The following is a 13,075-nucleotide window of genomic DNA, read 5'->3' as shown; positions in this document are numbered from 1 at the left end:
GGAGGGGAAGAAGAAAAAATTGCTTATCTCTGACATTTTTCCGTTGTAGCTTCGCTTGCCTTGCCTGTGTTTAAATTATGTTAGAACACTCACTTGTACTCCTTGGCGTTCCAACATGCCGATTAAAGCCCAAACCACACCAATGCAACTAGTCGCAACAAAACAGTTGTAAGGACACTCCACACCAATGCAGCTCCTTGCAACTGCCATTTGGGATACTCGTTGCATGCAACTACTGTATGCAAGTATACTCGCAGTTTGGTTGCAAAGAGTTGCATGGGGAATCATTGGTGTGGCTTGGGCCTAAAGCCCTAACCACACCAAAGGGTCAAGACGGTTTTATTGTCCCTGTGGTGCGATATGTGATATGCACATTGACCCACGTTGACCCTAGTGATTCAATGCATGGAATTCAATGGCCCAAACCACACCAAAGGGTCGAGGCGGTTTTAGCGTTGACTCCTTGCAACCGTTTGGAGTCTTGGACCCAAGGAGTTGCATGGTGTCGACCCTTTGGTGTGGTTAGGGCTTAAGAGTTGCTGTTTCCACTGCATTATGGCTTAATGTTGCCCTGTTTATTATGTATGGTTGTTTTGCTATTTTTCTTCCTCTTTTTTGGTACCGACTGAGTGTATTCAACAATGTCGTTTTAAATGTGAATAAATAAAGTGGACTGGATCGACACACCCACTGTGCAGTCTACGAAGGGCTGCACATTGAACTCTGCTTCTCTCTGTAATCAAGCAGTTTAATGACATTATTCATCATCATGAACTCATCATCATTTCATCTTTTACAGCACATGGCTCTGTGTGTTTTTCTTTCACGCCGAAGGTGAGCATGACGAAACGACCACGACGGGGGTTCATGGAGGACATGCAGGCGTGCGGTGGAGCAGCACGAGAGGGCAGGGCATCAGGGTGGAGCAGAGACGGAGCAAAGCTAGCCCCCGTGTGCCAAACAAAACAAATATCTGGGCACCGGCACAAACGCTGCTTTGGTTGCCACACACACACACACACACACACACCCTGTTTACACAAGTGTAGGCAGCACTTAAGACGGCGGGTGATCCTGCTCTCGCTCCGCTACGCTCCACTGAGAAGTTGTTTGTCCACAGACGTCTCACCGAGTTTCTACCACAAACACGCTACAGCAGTTAAGCCAACGCTTAGATCAGGTAAGACCTGCCCCCTCTCTGAAAGCGTGCAACACACACACGCACACACACACACACACACACACACACACACACACACACACACACACACACACACACACACACACACACACACACACACAGGATTTAGAATATATTTGCACAGGATTGAATATGTTCTAGAGGTTCAGAATGGATTATGATGATTTTAAACCAAAAGAAAGGGTTTCTCCGCATGTAGCCCGGCTACCTGCTAACTGCAGAATGATGGCATGGTTTCTCCGCATGTAGCCCGGCTACCTGCTAACTGCAGAATGATGGCATTTACACGGCATCAGTACATGGTCTATACTTATAGCCAAAGGTTCAAATAGGCATGAAATCAGTGAAGAACATGTACCGTGTGTGAACATGTCCAGTACTGACAGTCTGACAATCATCAGGACAAACACCAAAGTCAGTGTCATAACATCTGGATGTGTACGTGTGCCTCTTTTTATCCATTATCATCACATTTTATGCCATTTGTATTTACTATGTACATTTTCTTTTCTATGCTGCTCAATTTTTTTAATATCTTTTCTGTATCTCGTTTTGTATTTTGTATTTTGTAACCTTGCTAGTTCGCTGAAAATTGCTGATGTACTGTACAGTACAATCTCACAACGCATCACCACATTTGAGGGGAAAAAGGAGGGCACCAAATGTAGACCCCTGGTGGATGCCGGTCAACTCAAGTAGGCTATACAGGGTTTAAGTAATTATATGTGAAATTTATATTCTACAGTAGATACTGAAGCGAACCTAGTACGCATGGACATACGTACACAACCCCAAACATTCTCTATGATGCAGATCATGAAAAGGGGATACAGTAATGCTTGTACTACCCTTGCTCAAAACAATTCAACAACTTCATTACGATTACCCAATCCACATGGCCGCTTGCTAAAAAGGGTAAGATTAGTGTGCGCACTGCGCAAGAGTCTAGCCTAAAAAGAACACAAAAGGTACCAACATTATTATCATAGATTCACCATAGCCAATCTCAGCCAGTGCCACTAATGCCAGTGATGGTAGGCTGGATTAGACAGTAAACCTATTGAAATAAGTTGAGCATGGTTTAACTACTAAGCAGTCTGATTAGCACAGACAGGTGTGTCCTGAAGAAAATTACCAGAATGTTATATAAAGCAGTGGTTCTCGGGTCAGGTCCCCAGATGACTGTAAAGTGACAATTTGTTGACTTTAAAGACCTTTTTAATACCTTGAAATGTTTAAAGACCACAACTGCATGCTCAAAAGTATCAAAAACTATACTATAAAAACTGGTCAAACATCGGCCAAATTGTCAAATAATAAAAGAAAGACTAAAGACAATTCCAAGAGCTTGTCAAGGTGGTGGGGTCCTCAGTTCATGATTATTGTGTGTGTGTGTGTGTGTGTATGGAGAAGGGGCGGTGGACTCTGTAAGTCTGTATATGATTCATAAAGGTTGAGAACCACTGATTAGGGCTTCTGGTTTAACATGGGTTGCTTTGTCATGGAAATATCCTTTTTGGCCTGGGAGGCTGAGACAAGGTGAAATACAGTACGGTACAGTATATATATGCATCCTGGGAGGCTGAGACAAGGTGAAATACAGTACGGTACAGTATATATGCATCCTGGGAGGCTGAGACAAGGTGAAATACAGTACGGTACAGTATATATGCATCCTGGGAGGCTGAGACAAGGTGAAATACAGTACGGTACAGTATATATATGCATCCGAGGGGCCTATAAAGGTCTAAATAACACAAAAAAGACATTTAATTTACACCCATGGGAGGGCAGCACGAATACTACGAATAACACCATTTGTTTTTGTTTTTTCCCCCCACACAATTACAGTAGGTGAAGATGGTTTCGTGAGTCATGTGACATTAACCGCCAAACAAGGGTGATATTCCATGCTGTTAAAGTTTACCTGTGATTGGAAGAAATGTGTGCGCAGGTGTGACGGTCCTGGATAGGCCTCCTCAGCACAGGTGACCTGAGTGAAAACGTCAAACATTAAAATCCTCAATAACTGACAGTGTACAATAGATGCTCTAGTCCAGGGGTGGAGTCCTGGGTTTGCGACCCCTTGGGGGGTCCCGTAATTATTTATATATATATATATATATCAAATAATTACAACTGAATGGCTGGAAAATAGAAATTTAGAGTTTACATAGTACACATTGTTAATGGTATCTGGTTTCAGTATTTATTTATGATGTATTTTCTCTATTATTAAGGTTATTGTAGCGGTCAATTTGTATTGGTGGTGGGGCAGGGGCCAAAGCATTTTCGGGGGTCCCCAGCCAAAAACATTGAGAACCCCAGAGTCTAGTCTAATCTAGTATTGTGGTGATTTAACCATTTTCAACCTGGTGTAGATATTCTCGGCATGACATTATGGGTGCAAATATTCAAATATGTAGCCCCTTCCCACCTCCCGAAAATTACCCGATGCACGTACCACAATGCGACGTGTTGTGTGAGCTTATAGATCTGTTCTTTTTGCTGTGTGACACCGTTGCATGACTAGTGTGCATACAATAGGGTTTAAGTCAAAAAGCTTAAAAACTACGCAGACCTTTGTCATTGTGTTATATATGCGGTATGTTGAATGTAATAAAAAGCTCAAATTTACCAAAACAGCACACACGTGATTGATGAACAGGTATACACCAAGTTCTCTGGGATCATACCGTGAAGACACTCCTCTTCTTGGCAGAAGCCGCTTAAAAGATTACCTACGAAAATCAAGAGCGTAACGTAGGACTGATGACATGAGAGAAATGTGTGATGATCACATGCCTCCGAATGTGAAATACCTCCATTATTACCCCAATGAATGACTGCTATCAGCCAGAGTCAAGACCATTTTGACTGAGCTTATAACCACCTGTATTACCGTATAACCGTATATATGCAGCACACACAAACATACACACACACACACACACACACACACAAAAAAAACAACGTGCCCAGACATGCTTCTCCCATCAAGGTGTGGTGCTTGGTGGCGCAGCCAGTTAGTGCAATGACCATAATGAGTCGGGAGGACCCAATCTGACTCCTGTCATGTCTTGCATACTGTTAACTCCCCTCTCTGCCATTGGCTTCCTCTCTCTCTAAATGAAGCACAGAATTCCAAAAGAAAAAAAGAGAAAAAAAGGGGGTGGGGAGCCCCCACATGTACCATGAGCCCCCCCAGGCTCATGGTACATGCCATGTACTGTATAATTGCAAAACGCTTACAGCAAAAGATTATAAAATGATTACCTTGAATGTTTCGATGCAGGAAACGATGCCTGGCAAACAACGAAACAGAATACCGGTACACCAACGCCAGGAATGTGACGCACACTCGCACTTACTGTAAGTGTACATATAACCTAAGAACTTCCTTGTTAGTTAGAATTTGTGTGTACATACTATACACCAACACACTACACACCAACAACAACACAATAGAGAGAGAGAACTTCCATGTTAGTCTTTGTGTTGTGTACACACCTACAACAAAACAATGGAGAGAGAGAGAGAGAGAGAGAGAGAGAGAGAGAGAGAGAGAGAGAGAGAAAGAGGGGGGGGGGCTGTGCTTCTGTTGCACTGGAAAAGTGAGCAGATGTATTTCAGCAATGTACGGGACAATACAATAATTACCAATAAAAATGAATTATATTATGCATTGAAACAAAGACAGTTGGGAGTTAAAGCAATGTGTTTACAGTGTAAATCAACATGTTTCTGTGAATGACATGCATGCATTTGCCATAGCGCGCACGCACACACGCAATACAAGCTCCAGCTTTGTCTGTAAAGCTTTCAGTGTGCCGAATACAGTAGTTTTATAGCAGTTGTACAGATTGTCTTAACAGAAACAGAGCATTTCAGAAATTAATCATTCCTTGCTGTAATTCCGCAAAAACGAATTGATCAGGCACTCAAAAGGTAGACATTCATACCGATTAGAAAAACCCACTTGTATGAAACCAGAGCCATTTCTGTTTCAATCAACAGGTATGCTATGCGTGAACAGACAGACAGTTCCTGACAAAGGAACTGGATTGGAGCATTGTTCATTGGAGTGAAAGTAGAAATCAACACAAGGAGGTTCAACAGTTTCACAATGGAAAGAAAGCTGGGGTGTGATGATGGCAGTATATTTTTCTTCAGTCTTTCTCTCCTATTGTGCTTAATGGAGATGAGGCTAAATATCAAAATCACTATCTGACAAACACTGTTCAACCTGTTCCTCTGCTAGACATTAATCTTTCTCCAATCTAGCCCCAAAGCTGACGATCAGCTTATGGGAAGTATAGTTTGATATAGGTGGCGTTGAATCTTTGCTATGGCTGAAACATTTAGAGACATTGGTTTGCCATTTGAGCGTCACTGCAACCGCTACATTCATGAGCACAAACTCAAACCCTGTCACATACACACGCATAACAACACACAAAACAAAACATACAAAACATTAAAAAAAAAGAAAAGACAAAATTACAAGAATGGTGCAAATGTAACGTGCATTGGGTCTCATGTCACAGTGCGGACCCAGTGTGTACATACAGTGCTTTCTTTGGGAGACTGTTGGTCGAATCACACATTCGTTTTAAACTAAAGAATTGAGCTGGGGCCAATTGAGAATCGGCCCCTGTGCAGACAAAGTCGCACAGTGGCCGACGGTCTCCTACGCCTGGTCTCCCTTCTTTTTCTGGTGATTTATTTGGCATGGTGTGATTGGTGCCATCTAGAACATTCTGGAGGCTGCAAAGCAGATGAAGGAATCATCTTATTCTCCCCCCAACCCACCAACCAGACCTCCTTCTCCTGGTTCTTAGAACTCCCCCAGGCAGCCATAGCTTCTCTCTGCTCGCTGCGTCCCATGCAGCCAAGCTTAGTGTTCTCAGTGAGTGGGTCAGTGTGGTTTGTTTTACGGGCCGTCCGGGAGAGCCAGCGGGTGGGGAAGAAGAGAGAGCGGCATCCCGTTCCCCAGTCCGTTCGCCCCGCTGTCTGGCCCGCCGCGCCGCGGGGTGTGTGTGAGGGCTGCGTGTGCGTGTCCGTCGGGGGTCAGCTCGTGTCCGTCGATGGTCAGCGCGTGTCCGTCGGGGGTGGCGTAGATGCCCAGGCTGACGAGGAGGCTGTGCAGGTGTGTGACCGTGCTCTGCAGGCATCTCTTCTCCTCCTCCAGGGCAGAAACCTGCTCCTTCAGCCGGCCCTCCGAGTCAACCAGGATCCCCACGTGGCTCTCCATGCTGCAGACCCGGGCCTGGGACGACTGGAGAGAGAGAGAGGACGGGTCATTGAAAGCAGATGAGGAGGAAGACAAAACAACAACACAATAACAAACTGTAGGGCTGACTTGTTATTAGAGCTATTGCAGTATGAAGTGTGTGTGTGTGTGTGTGTGTGTGTGTGTGTGTGTGTGTGTGTGTGTGTGTGTGTGTGCGTGTGTGCGTGTGTGTGTGTGCGTGTGAGAGAGAGACTCGTACGCAGGTCGCAAGAACGGCTGGGAAACAGTGAATGCGCCTTACCCTACTGGCCAAAGCAGGAACTGCAGGTGGGCGAAGTACATGCACGAGCAAAAGAGTCACAGTGCACAGCTGGGGTTTAACACAGAGCACCAGTTCATGAGCGACATTTTGGTAAAATAAAGAAAAAATTACTAGTAGCGCGTTCTTCCGGGTGCTTCAAACGCCAGTGAGTAACTTCCATTGAAAAAAACAACATTCTGCCCTGAGATCAGATTCTAAAAATGTCTTCTACATCCTGACAGTTTTCTGAAAAAGCTATGTTTCTATGTCAGTCGATTTTTCAAAAATAGCAGACCTACAAGCTCGTAGAGCGAGAGGCTGAGAGTTTGGGGTTATGGTAGTACCTGAAGTTCCTCCAGGAGGTCAAGGTTCTGCTGCCGGAGGCTCTGATTGTTTCTTTCTAGCTGTGCGGTGCGCTGCGATTGGTTGAGCGTAGGAGGCGTGTCCATCAGTTCATCCTGCAGGACGTGGTACTCCACTTCATAGGCCTGGAGCTGCTTGGACACATCCATCTCACACACCTGATGACACGCGCATGCATGCGCACACACACACACACACACACACACACACACACACACACACACACACACACACACACACACACACACACACACACACAGGACTGTTAGGACACGCCCTAGCCTTTTCATTGGCTTAGAGGCCAGCCAATCATGAGAATCTCTGCACCACTACATCGCCACCAGTGTAGAGTAGGAGAGTAGCGACACGCTTTCAACTCGCCTCAAAGCGGGTGCCTGTGGGCTAACATATGGTTCCAAACATATGCTCCTATGGCTGGAACTATCCCATTGAGATAGAATGAGCACTTCCGCATTCCATTGTTACAATGGGAGTCAACGCCAGTGTCGCCACTCTCTTACTATATTACTCTAGTCCTCTGGGTGGTTGTTGACAGCTGGCTTTTCAAGCCACCTGTCAAAAGTATCATTGTATCATTGAGAACAAGAGCTTTGTTACAACTACATTTGCAATGACTGGCAAGTATGTGCACACTTATTTCACACTCTCTTCTGTTGAATTATTTGTTTGTTTTTCATCTTGCAACATAGTGTCATTCACCATTTCATTCTGAATGCTCCGATCTTACATCCCATGTTACTCACACGCACGTGCGTGGCAAAACATGAGCCCTATCGCTCTCAAACTGGTTAACCAGATAACACAGTCATTTAATAGGGGGTAAATCGCACTTATTGGGTTGTAAATAAACACATATCATTCAAGACTTTATTGCCAGTACATCGGGTCAATGGAATTATGTTCGTCTATGTACGAGCCGAGGGTAAGGAAGCAGACAGTAGCATATGATATGATATGATTTCTTATGAGAAATTGTTACGCAGTCAGTGGCAGAAACACAACACAACACAACACCACACCACACCACAAAAACACAAAGCCACACCACGGCACACCACACCCACATCTCACAACAAGCCCAGTAGCACACCTTCCATTATTAAGTACTCTTCTCTAAGGTACCGTAACTAATAATCGCGGGAATTAAGGTCACGAAACTGAACAAGGTCACTCAGTGGCTATGGAAGATGAAAGCACAGTGTTGTACAACGCTATCCAACATGAACAACAGAGTCTGCTCTACAGAGGCAGTCTTGTTGGCTCTGTATTCCTCCACCTAGCTAGGTTACTAATTCTTTATTCTATAATCTTGAACTCAGATGACTATTCTGACTATAATTATTAGTATACAAACACTAAAGCCACAGTAGTTGGCTCCAGGTGCCACATTTTGAATGTAGTAATGTTCAGCAACTACAGACAAAAGACAATACATATTTTCATGGAAATTTAGAATCGTGAGAGAATAGTGATCTCAATTCTTGTGGAAGAAAATCGGACTACGCACGCACACAGTCACACACACACACACACACACACACACACACACACACACACACACACACACACACACACCTGATTGATGGTCTTCTCCATCTGCACCAGTCCTAGGTTGGGCAGGGTGGTCTTGATGAAGTCCACGATGGACTCCAGGCTGTCATGCTGAAGGATCAGAGGCTTGTGGCTGCCCAGCAGGCTCATGGCCACCTTGAAGATGACCTCTGACCCCTGCAGGAACAACATGTCTGATGGAGAGAGAGAGAGAGAGAGAGAGAGAGAGAGTCAAGGAGAACAAACAGGGGAGAATGTTGGTCAGAATACAGTATGTTGAGAGGATGGCCCCTTGAGATGCAGCATCTCATCTCAGGTAAAACATTACATACCGCACGCACGCACACACACACACACACACACACACACACACACACACACACACACACACACACACACACACACACACACACACACACACACACACACACACACACACACACACACACACACACACACACACACACACACACACACACACACACACACACACACAGAGTTAGCTTGCTCACCATCAGTACTATGACCTGCATCAACTTTGGTAATAAACGTAAATACAAGCAGTATTAAAAGCACAAACAGGTTGTTTGGAGATGTGAATACAGGGAAGTCCTGAAGCGGCCAAGAGAGGTAATAGATCTGAAGAAACACAGAAGGAGACGAGGAAAAGACAAAAGATGAAATAACAAAGAGAGGGGGGGGGGGGGGGGGCGGGGGGTTATACAGCCTGCTTTATTTACATAATTTATGTTAGGATTATACTAACATGCACACCACAGGATTAAGGGCTGAATGTGAACTTGAGGGCTGCATGCTTGATGAATGGTTTGACGTCAGCAAAAAGCTTTAAGCAAACACATGCATGAGCTAATGTGAACAAACCGAATACGGTAGGTGTGTGTGTGTGTGTGTGTGTGTGGGGGGGAGAGAGAGAGAGAGATGGGGTTGCGCGCCGTGTGCACGCATCAAGATAGGGCCAAGTTGGGTCAGGGTTGTATCAGATTACACGGCAGATTAAAGGAAAGAGGAATGCAGGCGTGGAGCCCCACATGGCGTCTGCCGGAGCCCTCAGCACCACTGTACGATGCCACTCAGACACACTGGGCGCTGCACCCAACGTGTGGAGCCAGCGGATCAGGTTCAGTGACTGAGAACCGCGCAGGAAATTGACCATGAACGAAATCGTTGGCATGGAAAAGAATGAGGTGAGGGAAAACAAAGGCATGTAGTAGACGAGTAGAAGGAGGGAGAAGACAAATGGAGGGGTGGGGCGGGGCGGGGGGGGGGGTGATGTGGGTGTGATGGCATTTTCACTACAAACACAGGGTCGGTTCTCAAGAAAGATGATAAGTATCTAAATTCTAGGCAAGTAACGATAATATCGTAAATGGATTAAAGTCTTTTTAAACTGGAGACTATTTAAAGAGGCTGTGTAAAAAAAAGAGAGGAGAATACAGGATCTTGTACTGGATTGAATGGTTGAGTCACCATTATTAGGAATTAGGAAATGTGCCCATATAACCAATCGCAATGTGTCTGCTCGCTCATACATAAGTTGTAAAGAATCAGTTACCATGAGTTTAATATTAAGATAACAGAATAAGGACAACTATTGGAATGGAATAGATCAGTGGTTCTGAATCTTTTTTGAGCTCTGGAGTCTGGACCACTAGCATACCGGTATGTCAGTTGAATAATGGCTGTTAACGGCTTGATTTAAATCTTCTCAAATTAACAAATTAAATTAAGCCCTTAATATTTTATTCCAAGCTTTTCCCCCCACACACCATGCCCATACCCTCCCCAGGTTGATTCTCTGTCAGGGTGGTGGTCCCTGGTTCATAATCAGTTGAACACCCCTGATCTATGACGTGAGCCACGATAATGACGGAGACAATTGGCCCGTCCGTTTCCGGGTAGTTTTGTATCAGTGGGTGCTTCACTGCTCAGTGCTTACCGCATGGATTAAAGGCAAAGCGAAATAAAATCTCACGACCGAAAAAATATCTGAGATCATCAAGGTTTTCTGGAAGACTGAAATAACTAATAAACAAAATAGGCTATATCTACAAGCTTACAACACGTCGTACTGCAACGTGTTGCTTGTAGATCTAGTCTATTTTTGGTGCACGACACACTTCTATAGAAGACATGCTGACTTCTATGGAATCCAAATGACTGAAATCAGTCGTGGCGACGGAGAATTTAAATCCATGGGTGCTTACCGAAGGCCCTGGCCACGAAACCCAGTGTTTCAGTAGTGTTGTACACGTGGGTGCTCATGGAATAAACCCAGTGTTTCAGTAGTGTTGTACACGTGGGTGCTCATGGAATAAACCCAGTGTTTCGGTAGTGTTGTACACGTGGGTGCAAATGGAATAAACCCAGTGTTTCGGTAGTGTTGTACACGTGGGTGCAAATGGAATAAACCCAGTGTTTCGGTAGTGTTGTACACGTGGGTGCAAATGGAATAAACCCAGTGTTTCGGTAGTGTTGTACACGTGGGTGCAAATGGAATAAACCCAGTGTTTCGGTAGTGTTGTACACGTGGGTGCAAATGGAATAAAGCCAGTGTTTCGGTAGTGTTGTACACGTGGGTGCTCATGGAATAAAGCCAGTGTTTCGGTAGTGTTGTACACGTGGGTGCTCATGGAATAAAGCCAGTGTTTCGGTAGTGTTGTACACGTGGGTGCTCATGGAATAAACCCAGTGTTTCGGTAGTGTTGTACACGTGGGTGCTCATGGAATAAAGCCAGTGTTTCGGTAGCGTTGTACACGTGGGTGCTCATGGAATAAAGCCAGTGTTTCGGTAGTGTTGTACACGTGGGTGCTCATGGAATAAACCCAGTGTTTCGGTAGTGTTGTACACGTGGGTGCTCATGGAATAAACCCAGTGTTTCGGTAGTGTTGTACACGTGGGTGCTCATGGAATAAACCCAGTGTTTCGGTAGTGTTGTACACGTCGGTGCTCATGGAATAAAGCCAGTGTTTCGGTAGTGTTGTACACGTGGGTGCTCATGGAATAAACCCAGTGTTTCGGTAGTGTTGTACACGTCGGTGCAAATGGAATAAAGCCAGTGTTTCGGTAGTGTTGTACACGTGGGTGCTCATGGAATAAACCCAGTGTTTCGGTAGTGTTGTACACGTGGGTGCTCATGGAATAAACCCAGTGTTTCGGTAGTGTTGTACACGTGGGTGCTCATGGAATAAACCCAGTGTTTCGGTAGTGTTGTACACGTGGGTGCTCATGGAATAAACCCAGTGTTTCGGTAGTGTTGTACACGTGGGTGCTCATGGAATAAAGCCAGTGTTTCGGTAGTGTTGTACACGTGGGTGCTCATGGAATAAACCCAGTGTTTCGGTAGTGTTGTACACGTCGGTGCTCATGGAATAAAGCCAGTGTTTCGGTAGTGTTGTACACGTGGGTGCTCATGGAATAAACCCAGTGTTTCGGTAGTGTTGTACACGTGGGTGCTCATGGAATAAACCCAGTGTTTCGGTAGTGTTGTACACGTGGGTGCTCATGGAATAAAGCCAGTGTTTCGGTAGTGTTGTACACGTCGGTGCTCATGGAATAAAGCCAGTGTTTCGGTAGTGTTGTACACGTGGGTGCTCATGGAATAAACCCAGTGTTTCGGTGGACTGAAAATGTAATGATGCTGTTTTAGGCCGACCAGCCGATGTCTGAGACCATTCATGTGTCTGCAAGATGCTTCTAAACTTTTATTCCATTGCTAGTTTGATCTAGTTTGAGCTAGTTTCAAATACTCTTTCATCCATCCAAACAAATGACCGAAAATAGCCACTAGGCTTCTTATGGAATCCAAATGACTGAAATCATGTGGTGGCGACTGAGAACTGTAGTCCAGGGGGGGGTGCTTACCGAAGACCCTGGCCACGAAGCCCAGGGGGAAGTGCGAGGCGAAGGCGGTGAGGAACCAGGGCGTGGCGTAGAGGCTGGGGCTGATCTCCTGCTGCTCCAGGTGGACGTACAGGTCCCTGTGGTAGTCGTGGAGCAGCCGCGACAGCTGGTACATGTGGATCTGACAGACGGACAGTGGCGGGGGAAAAAATTACTCATTGTTTTCCACTGAAGTAAAAAGTAGTATCATCAATACTGTGATGTAGTGATAATACTACTGTTGCAAAGTAAAAGTCCGGAGTTCAAAATGTACTTTTGTACAAAAGTATTGCCATCAAAATGTAGTACTTAGAGTACCAACATTGAAAGTAGTCGTTATGCAGAATTTCAAGTTTTCACAATGCGTCGCGAGATCAACTATTTTCAAATGGCCGAAATGTATACAGTATAGGGCTGAAGTGCATGCATCTACAAAATAACTAGTAACAAAGAGTTTTCAAATAAATGTAGTGGAGTAAAAGGACAAAATTTGGATCTGAGATG

At 45.0% G+C, this 13,075-nt stretch overlaps 1 protein-coding gene across 1 annotated transcript in view; it reads right to left on the bottom strand.

Annotated features, from left to right (window-relative positions):
• Window positions 1–4,863: 4,863 nt before the first annotated feature.
• tbc1d1 (TBC1 (tre-2/USP6, BUB2, cdc16) domain family, member 1) overlaps window positions 4,864–13,075 on the bottom strand; it is a 65,010-nt gene continuing 56,798 nt past the window's right edge. The window contains exons 20-23 of the mRNA XM_080758909.1: window positions 12,554–12,713; window positions 8,695–8,864; window positions 7,080–7,256; window positions 4,864–6,479 (exon numbers count right to left, since the gene is read on the bottom strand). Coding sequence (XP_080615035.1) covers window positions 6,135–6,479; window positions 7,080–7,256; window positions 8,695–8,864; window positions 12,554–12,713 — 852 coding nt within the window. The 3' untranslated portion in view covers window positions 4,864–6,134. The remainder of the gene's footprint in view (window positions 6,480–7,079; window positions 7,257–8,694; window positions 8,865–12,553; window positions 12,714–13,075) is intronic.

Source organism: Protomyctophum bolini (assembly GCF_963924005.1).
Source record: "Protomyctophum bolini genome assembly, chromosome: 3".
In the NCBI taxonomy this organism is placed as follows: Eukaryota; Metazoa; Chordata; class Actinopteri; order Myctophiformes; family Myctophidae; genus Protomyctophum; species Protomyctophum bolini.
Note: the sequence above shows the minus strand (reverse complement) of the source record. Positions and strands in the feature narration are given on the sequence as shown.